Source organism: Gouania willdenowi, chromosome 17, assembly GCF_900634775.1.
Source record: "Gouania willdenowi chromosome 17, fGouWil2.1, whole genome shotgun sequence".
In the NCBI taxonomy this organism is placed as follows: domain Eukaryota; kingdom Metazoa; phylum Chordata; class Actinopteri; order Blenniiformes; family Gobiesocidae; genus Gouania; species Gouania willdenowi.
The window spans coordinates 22,075,216-22,095,110 of record NC_041060.1 but is presented as its reverse complement, the minus strand read 5'-3'; the positions used below and the strand labels follow the sequence as shown (position 1 = coordinate 22,095,110).

General features: G+C 40.3%; 2 protein-coding genes across 17 annotated transcripts in view; both read right to left on the bottom strand.

Moving 5' to 3' along the window:
* Window positions 1–11,265: 11,265 nt before the first annotated feature.
* On the bottom strand, window positions 11,266–13,918 carry zbtb14 (zinc finger and BTB domain containing 14). Its single transcript, XM_028472019.1, has 2 exons — window positions 13,803–13,918; window positions 11,266–13,266 (listed from the first exon to the last, which is right to left on the bottom strand). The coding sequence occupies exon 2, from the start codon at window positions 13,241–13,243 to the stop codon at window positions 12,071–12,073; it is 1,173 nt and encodes a 390-aa protein (XP_028327820.1). The 5' UTR covers window positions 13,244–13,266; window positions 13,803–13,918; the 3' UTR covers window positions 11,266–12,070.
* A 1,879-nt stretch (window positions 13,919–15,797) lies between these two features.
* The window catches only part of epb41l3b (erythrocyte membrane protein band 4.1-like 3b), a 59,703-nt gene continuing 55,605 nt past the window's right edge, over window positions 15,798–19,895 (bottom strand). For all 16 annotated transcript variants that reach the window (XM_028471996.1, XM_028471992.1, XM_028471991.1 and 13 more), the window contains one exon: window positions 15,798–16,725. Coding sequence is in view for 1 of the 16 variants with exons in the window: in XM_028471995.1 (XP_028327796.1) it covers window positions 16,720–16,725 (6 nt within the window). In the remaining 15 variants the exon portion in view is untranslated. The remainder of the gene's footprint in view (window positions 16,726–19,895) is intronic.

Genomic DNA, 19,895 nt, shown 5'->3' with positions numbered 1-19,895 from the left:
CACCTGCTTGTCAGTCGCACTATTTCCGGTGCAAAGTCAATCATCACAAACAGTTCCAGGTTTGATGAATTGCATTGCGCCCACTGCATTAATTTATTTGCATTTCCGCCTCCCATTTTTTCGCTAAACACGCTAAATGAATTGTGGGTGCATTGTGGCGCGCAGAAGATATGCAGTCCGGATTGCCTAGAGTTTGTACCCCTTATTAGCGCATGGAGTGACACATGCACATGTGTTACTTCCCCTAAACCTTTAGTGAAGCCACCCCTGAGTGTTTTGGGAGATAGTTTGTGTGTTTTTACAGCTGATTTTAATTTCCTTATTGATTTTTAAACAGTTAAATGTTTTCTGTTACTTTTCTTATTTTAATCATGTTAAGCACATTGAATTGCCTTGTGTATGAAATGCCTTATACAAATACATTTGCCTTGCCTTGTTTATGCTGCCATTTTGTGTTTTTCTGTCAATTCATTTGTTGACATTTGCGTGTGCGTTTATGTTATTTTGTGTATTTTTTCGCTTTAAGTGTTTAGACTGAGAGCCACATGTGTTGCTTATTCATTAATAACAACATATTTTACAGGCAGGGTTTCACTCTTTTTGTCATCACGGTTGGGCTGGAAGTAGCCCATGGACTGCAGTTTGAAACCTGTGGTGTAAAGACACACTTGGCGTTTGCCTCGATCTGATGCTATCACCATCGTGGCTCCACCTGTTACTTGCACAGCGAGCTCACTCTGAGCTGTAAAAGCAACTGCTGGGCGACGGGGGATTGAAATCCCTCAGAGAGTCGCCGACCACCTTCTCCAGATGAGGCGTTTATTGCAGCAGGTTGAATTTTAGGCGCTTGAGTTATGTGACCTCCCGCCGATCTTGCTCTCAAAACGGTCCCTCCATTCCAGCAGGATCCCTGGCTAAGCCTTAACTTGAAATCTTAGCTTGTGGGAAAACAACAGAGAGATATTAATGTGTCTCCAGTGGATTCATATAGTTTCAACAGCTTGAATGCTGTTTTATTTTGATTCAGATAAATGTTGCCTCGTCTTAACAATCAAGCTCTCCATTCGTTTCATTATCCTATTTGAAAAAATCAGGAGCGTCAGCCATGCTTGAATTGTTCCTCCACCATGCTGGTTGCCAGATAGAGTTTGAAGTCTTTGGCTGCGGTGCCTTTGACCATTTGTCGTGGTTTTGAAACAAGGCCGCCACTGTTCACAAGGAAGCCGCAGCTGCTGATAACATCAGCTAGTTTGAGTCATGTGGAAGAGGGCTGATTTTAACTGATAACCTCCACGTCAGCGTTTGTCACAGCCTACAATGCAATGAGACGTTAGTTTGGCATAAAGATGATTCATTTTCTATCCTTTTTTGTCTTCATTTAGCATTTCATTTACAGGCCATCTTCAACAAATCTCTGCTGTAGCACAGGATACTTCAAATGTTCTGCAGCACATCAAAACATGTTTCAACCTTTGTGCTATCTGCTGCCATCAACTGACATGGAGGACTTTTCAATTACTAACCAATAAAAACATTTAAACCAATTGCAAAAACGTGCACTAATATTTGCACATCTCAAAGCTCTTTGGACTGACTAACACAGATAGATATTATACATGGTAGAATTTATAACTAATAGTAATACCATTACGTTTGGCGGTAATACGCGAGTACTTGCATTATGTAATACTGTCGATGTGCTTATGCAGGTCACATTGCCTAGTGTGAATGTGCAGTAAGACCACATGGAGTTATTCCCCTATTTCTCCTTATCGACGACAAAGACAAGAACATTGCATTTAAATGTAAACTGTGTCAAGGCTCAAAGCTCCAATCTACAGCCAGAAACAGTATTCCTCATCTGTGGAAGTACGACTAAGCTAGAAGCTAAAGGAGACCCGACGGACACATGTAAAGTGATTCAAGCCACTCCGTGTATGCAGCATCAGTTGGATTTTATCTGAGGGACTGTTAACCAGGGACAGCTTACCAGAGAAATAGCACAATACGAGGTAGGACACACGCAGCTCTTCTACAGTGGAGTTGCTGCTTTAAGGGCCGCTAACTAGCATGATAGCATGTTCAGGCAGCACACGGCAGATGCAGTTGCTGTGTTTGAAATGTCATACTAACGTACTATTCATACTGAGTCTGACGTCAAAATGAGTATGTAGTGCGTTGACATTCGATATGTATGAAAAGATTGAGTACGCGAGAAATACTCGGATGTATACTATATTGAGACATTTTTAAAGTATGCACAATGGACGCACTACTCATACTCAAGCATCCCATGATGCATTGCGAACGGATCATAAAATCGCCCTGGGACAGGCTTCAAGCTAAAAATCAAACATCTCCTTTTCAAAACAAAAGCATCTCTCCTTGTCTTCCATTAGTGTTTAAAGCTTTTGTAAACAGGGCTCTTGTTTTGAAGTTAACAGGAAGCTTTGTCAGTAGCACAATAGCGGGTTTATGGAAATCTCAGTGTGTAGTACGGAGTATGGCAGCATTATTCTCCGTACAGTAACAGTAGTAAAAAAAAGGCTATAAGGGCGTTAGTTGGAGTATTTGGAGCTCACATGTTTTAATATTAACATTTCTTTATTAATGAGGTAATCACTGACGTAAATAAGTTACTTTTTAATGAAGTAACTAGAAACTTTAACTAGTCACTGTTGTGTTTTTTCTTCAAACACCACAACACTGGAGCTCTGCTTTAAATTCTGTAGCATATGAAAAAGATAGTGTGTGATACAAACTTCTGTTGAAGAATAAGTGAAAAGGACACATTAACCTGTTAATATTTCCTCAACATTCAGAAACACACAGGGGGAGGAAGAGAAGGGCAAGCTGGAAAAAATCAACTTGATGCTTTTTGTCATTTCTTCGCACTCAGTGATGTCATTGGTGATTAAACACTTACTGTACTTTTCTCCTCACTGGTTATTTTAATAAAAGGAAGAGGCTGAAGCTTCATGACTGTGATCCAGCTCATGTGGAGATTCTTTAAACATCAGTGGAACAACTAAAAACTAAGCAGAGAAGTGTTTGCTTCATCTCTGCTTTGACAGATCTTTGGGGTAAATATTCTAAAAGCTGTCTACAATGACACACCGTTAGTAAATCAGGATCTATGCATGAAGAAGAAAAGCCCAGGGAATCCTTTTTACTTCTCCTCACAGGAAGAAACCACAGAAAGACCCATAGCGAAGGCGTAATTAATGTGGGGTGTGCGCATTCAGAATCTGGAGATGATTGAAGCCAGTTTGGAAATGGATCCAAGTCCCACAAAGGCTTTTAACAAAGTGAAGCAATTTGTTTGATTCCCTTTCTGTCGACTCCATAAATCAAAGTCATGACAAAGCTTAAGTGACAACAGTGTGAGAAAAAAAGATCCAGAGACATGTTAGATCACAACTTCAAGCTTATCTTCCAAGAAAACATCTTTGCACGTCCATTTTTAGCAACAAGCCATTCTGAAATAGCATCTCATTCATTTTCTGCATTTTTCCTCTGATGTGATCTGCAAAAAACAAGTCAGAAGCCTTTAGATCCGTCTGTGATCAGCAGGAGAATTTCATTAGGGTGAGACCTCCGTGGCAGAGGCTGATAACGGAGAGAGAGAGAGAGAGAGAGAACAGCATGTGCTGTGTTTGACCAGAGACACTTATCTCTGCTGAAGATGAGACAAGGAAAGAGGGCATAAAGGAGGACAAGAGGAGGAAAAGAATGCACCACGAAAACAAGAGTAGATAATAGAGAATGAAGAAGATGAAGTCACATGGAAAAGACAGAAAAAAATGTACAAATTACACAAAAAAAGGAGTAAAATGAAAGAGCGAGTGAGATCATGTTAGCTCTTATCTTCCAATTACACCTACCAACATAACATATTACTAAGTATTAAACTTGAAACCCTCACCTATGGTCATGAGATTTGGGTAATGACCGAAAGGACAAGATCGCAGATACAGGCGGCCGAAATGAGTTTCCTTCGCAGGGTGGCTGGGCGCACCCTTCGAGATAAGGTGAGAAGCTCAGTCACCCGGGAGGAGCTCGGAGTAGAGTCGCTGCTCCTTCACGTCAAAAGGAGCCAGCTGAGGTGGCTCGGGCATCTGTTTCGGATGCCTCCTGGTCACCTCCCTTGGGAGGTGTTCCAGGCATGTCCTATTGGGAAGAGGCCTCGTGGAAGGCCCAGGACACGTTGGAGGGACTATGTCACTGAGCTGGCCTGGTGTCGCCTCGGGGTCCCCCCAGAACGGCTGGAGGAGGTGTGCGTGGATCGGGAGGTCTGGGCATCTCTGCTGAGACTGCTGCCTCCGCGACCCGGACGGATAAAGCGGAAGAAGATGGATGGATGGATGGAAACTTGAAATCATCATAAAAAAATAAACAAGAACCCATGCTATTAAAATTAATATTTGAGCTGTTTTATTTGGCGAAGTGTTTCGGTATTAGCCTTCTAATGATTGATATGTATTTTTTTTATAAATATATATGTGTCATTGACACAGGAAGTTGTACCCATATTAAGGAATTCAGAGGATACGATGACAACTAAAAAAAAACATGCATTATGTGATGGTTTCATCTTGTTCCAGTCAGTCTGATGATAAATTATTTTTGGGGGAGTTTCTATAATTGAATGTATGTCTGTCTTTTGGCCCGGCCTGGAGACCATTACACAGTATACATATTGGTTATGTATCAGATATGGGCAACATGTGGCCCTCAGTCTAACTTTGTGCAGAACCTTAAACAAAAACCACTTTAAAAACACACAAAATGACAGAAAAATCACAAAAAAACACAAAATGACACAGAAATATACAAAATGATGACAGAAAAATAAACAAAAGGACAACAAATGTACACAAAATCACTGAAAAACACATAAAACAGCAACAAAAAATACACTAAATGACTGAATAAGCCACATAATCACAAACAAATGCACAAAATGACTCCAAAAACACACTATATAAATACAAAAAATGAAATGACAAACAAAATGACACGAAAAATACGCAAGATTTATTAACACAAAAAGACAGATGCAAAACGTGACACCAAAAACACACAAAATGACTGAAAAAAATAAACAAAATGACTGAAAAAAATGAACAAAATGGCCGAAAAATGGATAAAAGTACACAAAATGATTGAAAAACACAAAACGTTAAGAAAAATGCACAAAATGACCAAAACCACACAACAGAAATACACAAAATAAATGAAAAACACACACAGAATGACTCCAGTGGACGCAACTATGATAAAAGACCTAATATTATAGACTCTAAATAAATCCTGTTTTCCATTATTAACCAGTGATGGACTTTGGGAGCCCACTAACCAATGATCTATCCTGCTAAAGAAGAACAATGAAGGAGACGAGTCAAAGTAAAAGCAGAGTATTGAGGGGACTGTGACTGTGTGACATATGATGGAGGAGCAGACGACTCCACCTCGAGGATCGAGGAGTGATGTGATGATAATCTCTCAGCTGGAACATCTGCTCAGAGCCAGAACAATGCCTCCTGCAGGCGGACTGCCGATGGCCTGATAACCCACATCCACACGTCTGACTCTGCAGGTCGAGCCGGTGCCCGATCAACAAAGACCAACCTTGTCTGTGGAAGCAGGAGGTCAAAGTTAATAAAGCTGCGTCTCTGAGGTGGGACGTGAGAGGAGGAAGCTGCTAGATGGGAGCTGCACTGCTGCTGGTGATGAGTGAATGTTAGAGCTGATGCACTACATTCCTCACAGATCTTCTTCACAGTGACGGGACGCTCACTGAAGGCCAGTCTTTAATCTAGGATTACTTTACAGAGGTGTCCCTGAAAGTGGTGACCTACAAGTTCATTAAAGTGCCTGTGTGTGTGTGTGTGTGTGTGTGTGTGTGTGTGTGTGTGTGTAAAGGCTGTAGAAACTGGAGATGCATTGGTATTGGATGATCTATGGCTGTTTTTTAGCTGCAGAAAGCTTTGGAGATCTGATCAAAGGCATCGAGTTTCACACGAGAAGACAGTGGAGACCAGAGAGAGACATGGCGAGATGGTGAAACCTTAAAAAAAAAAAAAAAAAAAGATGAAGAAATTCCAGATGGTGCACTGCACACACAAGTGGAGGGCGACATCATCACAGGAGACGACATGTCTCATGAATGTCAGCAGCTCTGATTAAAAGCCATCCACATGGGAGACATTTATCACATGGAAATGTTTGTATACAGTTGTTTTATTCTGACCCCCAGTGTGTGTGTGTGTGTGTGTGTGTGTGTGTGACAGAGAGATGAACGTAATTAAAGTGTTTTAATTAGACACTGGTCTTTTCTGGGAAGCTTGTGGCATTGCTGGGTGGAGCCAGAGTGGAGACGGGAGGTTTGTGGTCTGGCTGAGGGAACTACAACTGGAGTAATGGAAACCGGGTGTTCACTGCACACACGCACACACACCATAAACTGAGGCAGACATCAATGTAACCCCACACAGTACCAATGCATGCCACAAACAAATGTTGAATGTAAAAAGTCGGTCAGTTTTTGTACACATTTTGAACATTTAGCTCATTTTTCTTTCATTTGAGACATAAATTCATGTAAAACAGCATGTTCTATATCAGCGGTTCACTCTGGGACCCACATATGCCACGGTCATTAAATCGTGACCCACTTTTTTCTTCGAATTCAACCAACCAAATTTAGTTTTTTCAACAGTTGTTGAAAACACACATGTAATCTTTTTTTAAAACATAAATCTATATACAGCATTTTCCTGTGCAATATGTATTTCACAGCATACCTGTCATAAGGAAAGTTTCTTTCAAAATAAAAGATAAATCCAACATAAGACATTATTTTTGACCAGCTGTCTGCGAACCACCCACCCAGTATAGGTCCGCGACCCACTTTTGGGTCCTGACCCACCAGTTGAGAATCACTGTTCTATATCATTGTTAAAAATGTGTAAACATGAAAAATAAATCTAAATGTAAATGTTAAATGTAAATGTTTAATCTAAATGTTAAATCACTAACACCAAGTGTAAAGCTAAATATTTAGGAATGATGCAAAGTGGGCAGGTTAGTGCCTGTCGATCACTAGGCCCCACCCACACCACCGACTGCAGCTCAGTGTGTGATGGGGTGTGTGGAGTGTGGGCGGGGCCTTGAGATCAAAAAGTGCTGACCTGCACACTTTGCATAATATCTAACATTTAGCTTTACACGTTGTGACCGATTTAACATTTAGATTTGCACTTAACATTTAGATTTGAGTTTAACATTTAGATTTACGTTTAACATTTAGATTTGCATTGAACATTTAGATTTGCATTTGACATTTAGATTTGCATTGAACATTTAGATTTGCATTTAACATTTAGATTTGCATTTAACATTTAGATTTATTTTTCATGTTTGTACATTTTAAACAATGATATAGAACATGCTGTTTTACATGAGTTTGTCTTAAATGAAAGACAAATGAGCTAAATGTTCATAATATGTCAGCTATAAAACAGTGAGTTTTTACATTCTGCACCTCCACATCTAAACACACACCCACTCACTAGTAGTGTGACTGACTACCTGCATTAGCAGAACTCATCCTACTGTAGATCCAGGCCTAAACAGTGATGATGGCTGCACGCACGCACACACACACACACAAGCTCATGCATACATAAACGCAAATAAGCACCGGCAGGCACGCACACACAGCCTCCTCTATATGGATGCACATTGCACACAAGCCACACACGCACAGGCATGGCTGAGTGCACGCACATATGCATGATTACACACACACACACACACGCACACACAGGAATGTGCATACACGCACAACTGCTCATTACAGATGCACACAATCATATGAAGAGCGTGCGGTGGAAGCACGCACACATGGATGAGCGCACCCTCCTCGTGGTTACACAGGCATACACACGCACACATGCGTGCACTCGCATTATATGCACTTGAGCTGCACACACACACACACACACACACTAAGTGTAGCACTCTCTTTACAAACATGCTGACAGACAGACAGGCAAGGCTGTCACACACACACACGCACACCCCCAGCTTTAATCAGACTAACAATGTGATACAAATCCATAACCTGCTTCTTCTATGGGCCTGTTTGAGCATCACATACAGTGGGGGGCCAAACTCATCTTAGTTCAGGGGCCAAATACAGACCTGTTTGACCTTAAGGGGAGCACACATTATTTTGTGGGAAAAAGAGCAAATTTATGTGCCCTGGTTTGCATTTTCACGTATAAATGGTATATAAATGATCAAATATGTGAGTAAATCAGTCCCTATAGGATTTTCACTTAATTTTAGCTGATTTTGGGAATTTGGAGAAATTTCGTGGCATAATTTGAGTAAAATTTGCCAGATTTTGGGAAAAATTGAGAGTTCTTTCAACAATTTGAGATGAAAAATGAATTCATTTATTTAATTGCAATAACAAAACATGCACTGCGGTCACTTGTAGTGTTGACCTTTGACAGCATGTGCAGACAAAGAAAAATGAATTCATAAAAATAAAAATGACTGGTCATGTGATATAAGAGCTGGAAAACCGAGCTCTGCAAATATTGTGGATTTTAATTGAACTTTTGTATTTGGAGGAACTGAGATATCCACAACTGAATTAGGTGGTCATTTACAAAATGTTTCACGTTTTTTTTTTTTTTTACATCATTCATACTTTCTGGAGGGGCCGAATCTGATGCTGTAAAGGGCTGGATTTGGCCCCCGGGGCTCGAGTTGAACACGTGACATACAATAAGAAAATAACAAAAACACACACTTCCAACCAGGGTGAATTACATTTTTCAATTACAACTCTGTATTCAATTCTCAATGTTTAATTACAACTCAGTCATGATTATGGTGACCTGCATTTTTCCAATTACAATTATTTTTCCTCTAAAAATCTGTTACAATTATATGTTCTCAACTACTTAAGTTCAAATTCAATTAATTCCTATTACTGAGCATAAAATAATAAAAAAAAAAAAAACATGAAACATGACTTTCCTCTCATGATAGCATGTTTTATGGTCACGTGCATTTCTTAAATGAGCTGTAAAATACAAAAGGGCTGTGCAATTAATTTAAATTCGATTTCGATTAATTACACTCAACGATTACAAAACTAACATAATCGAGAAAAAAGGATTATTTAAAAAAAATGACATTTTACAGTTGTTTTATTTGTTAAAAAAAAACAAACTTCCACGATTTCAAATATATACAAAGAATAAATCTAGGGATGCACGAGAAAAAACAATTATTAATAGTTGTTTAATGCACGCGAATGCAAACTCCTCTGCCCTGTAACCACAACTTTTTGGTTCACAAATAATCATCGTTAGAATAATCGTGATTTCAATTATGAATAAAATAATAGTGATTGTTATTTTTTTTTCTTTAATCGAGCAGCCCTAAAATAAAGTAAAAAAATATCATCTATCATCTACTTAGTTTCTCATCTTTTAGTTCATTTGGTCGGCTTCCAAATGAATGAAAATATTGGTATTAATGTTCTTGGTGTGGGCGTCTGAGCCTTTTTTCTGTCAGTATACCCTACATTTCAGTTTTTTTTCAAATATTAAAATGGTCTCAACAGAAAAACAAAAACAGATTTTCAGTTTTCATACATTACTGTAGCCTTATTGCCAAAATTCTGGGTGTTTTCCCCACATTTGTGTTATTTTTTTTTGGATCCTCACCCTTGTGAAGCTTTTTCTCACGTGTCCACGCCGAGTACAAAGTCGATAATCTGAACTCAATCATGATTAGAAAACAGCAACAGACTTTTTCCCCAAATACAATTATGTCATAATTGCAATTATCAATTACGCAATTACAATTGAGCCCAATCCTGCCTACCAACATCAGACCCTGCACTCAGATGGATGTAAAAACATTGCAAACATAAATGTGGGAGCACATGCATTCCTCACAGCCACCATAACCAGTATATGTTCCATTCCTCCCAGTAAGTGCCCAGTGCCATCAGTGAGTGAGGATGGAGTGAAGCAGCGCCAGGTCAAGTTCTAGGCAGAGACAGGTCAGTCTCTGTGAACAGGGCACCATCTAGTGTTGCATGAACAGTATGAGAGAGAAGATGGAAAGTTTCAGCTCCAGGATGAAGGTGGACACAGATCTGGTCAACGCTGACGCCTCTTCATCACCAGACAAAAAAAAAAAAAACTACACGACTGCTTTTTCACTCCCGCTGCAAACAAATGATACCATTTAACTGTCATTGAAAATAAAGATCTGGCAGTGACAGAAAAATGGACCTTCACACATATAATATATATATATATAAAGTCTGCTTTAGTCCTTCTTATTGTTGTCATTGAATTGGCTAAACTATCAAAGTAGCCATAAAGCTTTCATACGTCCCACTGTGATAAATAAAGCTTACACTGCAACATTTAACCTGTAACGTAACATTTGGGTCACAAATTAAGACAATCTGAGATATAATCTGAAATAAAAACCCATTTTTTAACCAACCAACTTAGTTAGCTTTTATCCCAAAATGTTGGAAATCCTGAATCTACTTACATGTAATTAATGTGTCATTGACTTGACCTGATAAAGCAGGGGTTTCAAAAATCATTTTAGTTCAAGGGCCAAACAGGGACCAGTTTTATCACAGGTGGGAAATGAACAATTTATGTGCCCAAGTTTGGACTTTCAGTTATAAATTAGACAAAGTATGGACGGCATCAGCAATATCTAAGCAATAAATGACGGACACTGAAGTGACCTTTGATTTATTGATTTTTAGACCAATTCTATTTAATTTTGGGAGATTTTGTGGAATGATTTGAGAAAAATTGAGTTCTTTCGACAACAATTTAAAACTGAATTATTTGGTAATTCACAATAATTCACGTTTTCTCTGATCTTTGAACTTTCTCCTGCAGGCTGAATCAGACGCTCTGAGGGGCCGGATTTGGCTGTAACGTAACTACACTATTTGGTTCACACACATAAATAATCTAAGATATAATCTAACAAACTCTTTCCAACCAACCAGCTTTTATCCCAAATGGTGGCAATCCTGAATCTATATAATGCACGTGTCATTGTGCACATCTTATAAGGGATAAATAGTAAGTTAATTACTGCCATTAAATGCATTACACGCAGGACAGCAGCCCCCTAGGAATGGGCTTGATATCTCGACTACAAAAAAACCCAAACTAAACTTTGCAAAAGCAGAAAAACACAGCAAATGGTGTTTATTGTCAAAATGTAAGAGTAGGACATGTTATATGTGCATAATTTCATTATTGTGTTCTCTAGTTGTGCAACAAACTAAACTACAGTATATACACACACGTCTGTCAATAACTGCTGATAGCTGGATGACGGTTATACTGTATAACAGTAAATCTAGTTGGCCGGGTTGCTTGGGCAAGGACAGCCGCGTCAGGGCAATCCGTCAGAGTCCCCAAGACTTTGGTATCGTCTGCGTACGTCGCGACATGGTGACTCTTACAGTGTAATATCAATCAATACGACACATCCATTAAAAACATCCACATGAATATACTCAATGCAACAAAAGCTATGCAGAAAAAAAATCCCCCATACCCGGTTTTTTTTCCACTTCTCGACCATAAAGTCCGGCACAGGTTAAACAAACATTTAAATGTTACATATCCCCATAAAGTAAAAGAGAATAATGTTGTTATGAGCGACGACGCCTCTGTGAAAAATATCTGAATCCAGGTGTGAACTTAAACATTTACAGGTGATGATTTTACAGGTGGAAAGGAACGTCGCTCCGACATAGGTCTTTATAATAATAATAATAATAATAATAATAATAATAATAATAATAATAATAATACAACCCCACAGTCTTATGAACATGCTATGATTCATTACTCACTCGAAACATTGTCTTTGTGAAGCCAGGCCACTGTGGCCCTCACAGGTTTGTGGTTGGATCAGTGTGTGTACATGTATCCTTTACGTGTGCATGTATCCGTGTGTGTTGTGCGTCTGCGAGTCCGCGTCCTCCTCAACAGTCTCCTGAGTTGTGCGAGTGTGGCCCCGTCTCCAGTTTCCAGTCTCTCTGGTCGGTGGCGTCCCCCTGGCCGTGCTGGGAGGCGGCGGGGGACAGGGACATCTGCCTGCGGGGGTTCCCGCTGTGCATGGTGTTCCAGTGGCGCTTCAGGTCCGACGCTTTGATGAAGGCTTTGTCGCACGAGCCGCAGTTGAACGGCCGCTCGCCCCGGTGCTGCCGCTCGTGGTCTTTCAGGTGCGACTTGTGCTTGAAGGCCTTTTCGCACATCTGGCAGGCGAAGGGCCGCTCGTTGCTGTGGACTCGCTCATGCCTCTTCAGGTCGGGGCCCCTGATGAAGGCCTTACCGCACACCACGCAGCGGTGCGGCTTGAAGCCGGAGTGGATCTTCAGGTGTTCCTTGAGGTGGGCGGCGGTGGTGAAGGCTTTGGGGCAGTGCTCGCACCCGTATGGGCGGTTGGCGGTCAGCAGGCGCTCCTTTTTGGCGTTGTGGTCCAGGGGCTTGGCCCCGGCGGTCGGACACGAGCCGTGGTCACGGTGCCCGTAGAGCAGGTACTCCAGCTTCATGTCGGTGGAGGAGGAGGAGCCCCAGCTGTGGCTGTGAGGGTCTTTCCCCAGGTTGGTGTTGTAGTTGTGAGGCTGCGTTACGTGAGAGCCGCCGGGTCCCATCCCCTCCATCCCCTGATCATAGAAACTGTTCTTCCTCACCTCCTCCATGGCCAGCTCCTTCAGGATGGCGTCCTGGGCTCTCATCCCGTGGTCCCCCGGTGCTTGGTTTTCCCGGGTCTTCATATTAGTCAGCTCCCTCTTTTGGGTGCATAGATTATCCAGGAAATTAATCCCTAATATCTGACCAGATGACATCATCATGTTGATGTCCTTCTTCCTCACAGCCAGCCTGGCCGTGTACATGTAATTGAGCACCTCCTCGAAGATGTCCGAACGAATGAAGTCCAGCTCCACGATGGAATTGTCCTCGTCATTCTGCTTTTTGAACATCTTTTTGAAATAGTTGCTGCACGCTGCCAGGACACAGCGGTGAGCTCTGAACTCTATGTTTTCCACCACCACCACCACATCACAGTGCTCACCTTCCATCCTCTGCTGGTTGAGCATCTTCAGAAAGGTGGCTTTATGATCATAATCGATATATCTCAGTAAATCAGACATGGTGGCGATGGAATCAGAGCAACCTGCAGAGGGGAGAGACACAGTCAGATGCATGGATGGTTACATGCACGCTTTCTGCCCGGAGGAGGGGTGGAGCTATATTTGCATAATGTGGACGTGCTGAGTGTGCAGTACATAGTACACAAATGTGTGCAACTTCACCACGGATTCGTATTTGTCGATAAATGACAATCCAGAGGTGAAAAAGTGAAAGAAAGCAGACGAAATAAAGTCCGCGTAAAAGCGTCAGAAAAATCACGATTTATAATCCGAAAAATGCAAATAAGAAATAGGTCAAACACAAAAGCACAGTTTGTTTGAAACTATCACAGCAAGTTTTTTTTCGCCGTATCGAAACAGAAAAGATGATCTTAGCGGGACTATTTCACATTTCACTGCGCCCAGCCATTTTGGCCAGCAAGCCTCCATTGGCATGTTTTCTGCTTCCTTTCGTTCACTTCTCCTCACACAGAGCGGACGGATAGCGGAGCTCTGCTTTAACGCCGCACACGCACACGCACAGCCCGGCTAAACAAAGAGAAGGAAAAGCGTTTATTACCCGAAGCCTGGAACGATCTCCGTGTTGTCACGCAGAGCAGGTCGACGACGATCAAAGCTGTCGTTTTTCCTCTTCCTCCTCTTGTTGTGACTGAGAAGCGGCACAGGAAGCGACGCTCCGCTCTGCTGCCCCCTGTAGACCCGGAGATGGTACTGCAACACCTAATGTGTAGTTAACGATTAGATTAAAACTAAACCCACTCTAAGATATTGGAGGAATGAGTTACAACTGTTAAGACAATCTCAAAAACTTGTCAAATACATGAAATCCTGGAATTTTATTTTATTTATTTGTTCATGTTCATGTATTTTTATTTTTTTTAATCTTTTTTCATACATGAACAAAAAGCAACAAAGGCAAAATAAATCTTGTATGATCTGTTCCTAATAACAACTTAAAGAAAAAGAAAATAAAAAAATAAATAAATTAGATTTCCTAAGACTCCACCCCAACTCCTCTTCAGGTCACAAAACATAACAAAAACAGCAATTTATATGTTTTACTGCAGAGCAGGGTTGGGGTCAATTACATTTTTCACTTACAATTACATTTTCAATCATTATTTTCCCCCTAAAATAATTACGTTCTCAATTACTAATGTTCAATTACAATGAATCACAATTACCGAGCGTGAAAAAAATAACCTAATAAAAGTTAACCTTCCTCTTGTGTTTGCATCTCTTATGATAACGGCTATAAAATACATTAAAAACAAATATATATCATCTAATTTATTTCCTATCTATTCCTAATCAATGAAAATATAGGTTTTAATATTTTTGGTGTGGGCGTATAAGCTTTTTTTTTTGTGTCAGTATACTCAGATATATTTTTCTTAAATGGTAAAATGTGAGAAAGCTTGATATGGAACATATTTAAAATATATATGTGTAAAACTGTAACACCGTTCCCCAGTTGCGTTGAATTCCAATTGACAATTTCTATAGAATTTTCATGGCAATTACAAAGTAAATTATCTAAAGTCAATTGCAACAGCAAAACATGTTTAAAATTGCAATTAATTATCAATTATGCAAATACAATTATTTGACCTCAACCCCGACTGCAATGCTTCATATATCCTCTGTAATAAACCTGTGGAACTATTATATTAGATTAAAACTAAACCCACTCTAAGCTATTGGAACTGTAAAGTAAATCTCTAAAACTTGTCAAAAATATAAAAGCCCAGAATTTACTGTGTAGCTTTAATCTGATTTAATCTAATCCTTATTTGCTCAGCCTGATACCAGTCTGTATTTTGTTTACACTTGATATTGGAGTTTGTCTGTATTGAAACGAAGTTCAATAAAAAAAAAAAAAAAAAAAACTTTTAGATTAGACGCGCCGTGACCCAAAAAAAAACAAAACAAATGGAGGAAACAATTAGATAAACATTTATAAATAAGAGAAGTCATAATTATGCTAATAACTAGTTTTATTCACTCCTATGGGAAATGTGAAGACTGAAACCTAACATAGATGACTCTAGATGGTGGGAGGAAACCAGTGTACCTGGAGAAAACAGGGAGAACATGGAAACTCCTCACATTAGTAATGTCCTTTGTTTCATTATTCAGCTGCAAGTTTTTTTTTTTATTATAATATATGTGAAATTTCTCTTTGCACTTTTAAATTCACCATGGGACTACTGGTAAATGTTTGTGTATTTCCTTTGTTGCTCATCAGTTTTTCTGGTCCCCCTGTGAATGTGATCAGCTTTGCACCATAAAGAAACCAACATTCACATGGTGTTTTCAGTATGATAGTTGTCTTAATGTAGTTTTGATTGAAGACAAGTCATTTAACTAGACAAACTTAACCTTCTAGAGAAGAGGATTTGTACTCTGACTCATTTCAGACATATTTACATAGAAAATGAGTACGATCTTCAGCCTATAGTGATTTCCATCCTCATATTTGTATGTATTAGTGTGGGAGAACACTGTCTCGTATGGTGTTGTGCTGTAATTAGCAATAAACCATAGAAGCAGATGCATTTGCCACATTTATTCACCGTTTGGAGGAGAACATGGCTGCATATGAACAATACTCACTTATTGGGATACATTAGAACAGATAAGGCCTACAGCTCACATGTTTGGTACAGGTGGTGGTGGTGGAGGTGTGGGCGGGGTGCGCTCTTTCCCATCTTTGCATCTGTTTTGGGGCGGAGCTTGGCGCTCCGAGCCCTTCGCCTCACAGTCTCACTAACATGGGACTTGTATTGCAGCCGAACTTCTATCCTGGGAACATTCAAAGCCTGCACAGGCACATAAAAAACTGGATTTCTGGTGCAAAGGTCACAGTTGTAGTGGTGTTGTCGATCGGTGGGAAACAATAAAACACTAAAATTATGATAAAAAGATGAAGAAAAAACACATTCAAGTAGATATGATTACAACAGTGAAAGATACGTATTTTTTGGGAAAAAAGCTTGGATATGTACAGTAGTGGGTGAGACGACGGCGGTTTGATGTGGGTGAAGCAATGCTGGTTGGCACTTCTACAGCGAGGTTAAATAGTGTCTGCTCTGACATACAGTTGAAATTTCAGGGTTGATGGCTTTGTTTCATAAATAAAATCTAGCTACAATAATCTTTGTCAATAATCATAAAAAAGCATTAAAGTCATAAGGCAGTGAAAGCATACAGTCTGTTCATCACACAGACACAGGTTTGGTGTGCAGGTAGATTCAGGACCATTACAAATAAAAATCGTACACTTTGTCGTATAATCTTGCTATTAGTCTGATGATGCAACGCTGCGTCCTCATGCAAAATGCACTTTTTTGATTTTGCAGGTGATGGTTTGCGACTGGCGGAGAGCTGCAAGTTTTCTTCTGAGTCCAGACGGAATCTGTGGAATTCTGGAGGGTGAGACTGAGGAGGTTGAGCAGAACAATCAGCCTTCAGTGTCACTCCTGAAAAAGCAGAGGAGTTCAAGGTTAGCGTACGCAGAGTGCCTGATTCCATTCCTTAAGCTTTTGAAGCCACTTTGGATCATGTTAAAGCCCCAAATCCAACCTGCTAGAAGTTACCAAAGCTGTGGTCTGAAAGCTTTCTTTACTACAGAGCAGAAGATTCATAAAACAGAAAAACAGTCTTTATTTATTGCTGTTCATGTAATGTTAAAATAACTTTGACATCCAAAGACACTGTAGACCAGAAAGAGGCAACAGGTGGCCTTTGAAACAAAACACACAAATGGACAGTAAAATGCCTAAAATAACTTAAACACACAATAAACCATGGAGTTGCATCACGTCCGATCTCACTGCTTTCCCTTCCTCAGGACACACTCAGTGGTCGCTCTCACTGTCAATCCAGGCCAGACCTGTGCACATTTGTCACCTTAGGGGGCACTCAAAGTCACATTTTTTGACTTGTGTGGGTGCAACTGTGCTGTGGTGAAGCACGGCCAATCTGGTTGGCCATAAATGTTCAACGCAATGCGTGAGATGTGGTGATGACTTAAGTACCGTGCAGTGAAGTGCAGTCAGGGTAGGCAGTGCCTACCCAAGGGTGAATTGATATTTAGATTTTTTGTTTTAATTATAATGTAATTATTTGTTTTTCAATTTCCTACAGTAGCTATATGTTTGAAAATGTCAGCATTTTGTGTTTTTCATTGCCCAAATGACTAAACATCGCTATTTCCTGGTACGGCAGAGACGCTGCACAGTCTCACTCTGCTGTAAGGCAGGAGGAGGCCACGCCCCCTCCCAAAAACACCATTATGTAAAATGGCAGCTCTCTGTGCTGCCTTTGGACGTAACCGTGCTATGCTAAATGCTATACGTACGTTCACAGTGCATTAGTGAATTGATAAAGCGTGGCTGCGAGTGGGCGGGATAACACTACAGTCAGGATGACAGCGCTAGAGACAATAAAGAAACTTTCTTTTGAGGAAAAACGACAGCTTTTAAAAGATGGGAGACCAACACCTGAGTTACCAGAGCTTCAGCAAAGGTAACATTGTTGGTATTTTCTACAGTGAAAGTTACAAAAGGAAGGATTGGCTGTGTGGATGAGCCTCACTGAGGCTGTTCCGAGTTGTTGTTGTCATCGTCATTTTCTTCGTGTTTCTGTGTTTCCAACACAAATAACGGATGCACTGCTGTGTCATGACATATATCTTGTTGGGAGAGTATGGAGGCTATATTAAATAATTGTTTGTTTCTTTAATGTTGTTTTACGATGTTGATTTTGTTAGATTAACACTTGCCAGCAGAAACATATGAAATTGTCATTAGTGTTGACATTGGTGGTCTCAATTTGCAACGCCCTGCCTACCCAACCCTAGTGGTCACGGTCACTGGTACCGTGTGACCCTCTACAGCTCAAACACATTAGCAACAGCGATACTAAAAGGGAGCGCAGTGGTGAACAAACTGATAACAAAAAAAAAAAAGGCCAGCTCCATTATGTGCTGCAAACCAGACAACCTGGAAAGTGCAGTGGAGAGGAGCCTGAACAATTGTTTATCCATCAGGGATAACACCAAACATCTTCTCCACATCCTTCTGCTGGGACAGGGAAGCCCTTCCATAGCAGGCTGCTGCAGCTCCACTGTCGTAAGGAGCGTTGGAGGAACCCTTTCCCCCCCTCAGCCACCAGTTTGTTTGACAAAGACAAGTGACTGACTTCTGACTGCAGAATATAACGGTTATGGGTTTACTAAAGGGTTTTTGAGAGTGTGAACAATCCTGTTGCAGTTGATTTACTAACCCTGTGAAACGCACCAAATAACATGAGAAATGATTATTTTTTGGCCACTAAAGAATGTGTAATCAAGGCGGCGTGTTTATAACGCACAAAATATTGGCAGAAGGAGATGCAAATAGATCAGTTTAGCACCCCCAATGGGATTTACCAAACCTGGAGCTGATTGTGGTGCCTTTCTGTGTATTATTATTCATCAGCTATCAGCTTTACTCAGAGATGGCTGCAGTTATTGTTGTTGGAGGAAACAAAGAAAGAGAACATAGCTGTTCTGTTTCGTCAACCGATAAACAATCATGGATAACATTTCTTCTTCTATACATCCATCTTCTCTCGACTTCATCTGCTGTTATTCTTGTTTTCCCCATGGCAATGACTTTCTCACAGCCTCCCACACAGTGTTTCTCCTATTCCTATTCACGTGTTCATTCACCTCTTCCACTAACGTCCCTATTTCAGTTATTAGGACACTATCCACCAATTTCCCCCCTGTATATGCACAGGAAATCTTAGCGAATCACACGCAACAGGTTAACAAACAAAGAGCACAATCTGCGAGCACACGCAAATATGCGCTTTTCATTTGGAATCTAGGTCAGTGGAACAGCTGAGTTTGAGCTGTTAGACACGATCTGATTAAGTTGGTTTGTAATGGAATAATGCAGATAAAGGATGACTACAGAGAAGGTTTACGGATATATTATTAGATGAACATGGTTGGTGTTTGCATGGATGATCTAAAAGCAGTCATTCTCAACTGGTGGGTCGGCACCCAAAAGTGGGTCGCAGACCTGTATTGGGTGGGTTGCGAACAGCTGTTCAAAAATAAATAAATACTTAATGTCTCTCATGTAGGACTTGTCTTATATTTTGAAAGACCGTTTTATTTTGACAGACATGCTGTGAAATGCATGTTGCACAGGAAAATATATAGATTTATGTTTGAAAAAACATCATACATGAGTGTTTTCAACAGCTATTTTTGAAAAACTAAATTTGGTTGATTGGATTCTAAAAACAAAATGTGGGTCCCAGGATGAGACCAGTTCAGGACCCTTGATCTAAAAGATAGAGAACAGCTAAAAAAGGAAGCTGTGCTCACAAGCACTGTGTTACGAGCTCAGCGTGAAGCCTGGGAGCGTAGTTTTCATTTGTAAAATACATCTGCTGTTACTAACGGCAACCACTGACAACAAGATGTCAATCACTAGTTAAAAAGAGACAAATTGATGCATAACCAATTTATCCTTGATACAAATTAATTTATACAGTATATACAATTGAATACTAATGTTACTTCACAAACCGACAACCACTCCTCTGCTACTGGTTGTGCATCAATCTGTTGCATTAAACCAGTTGTGTGCGT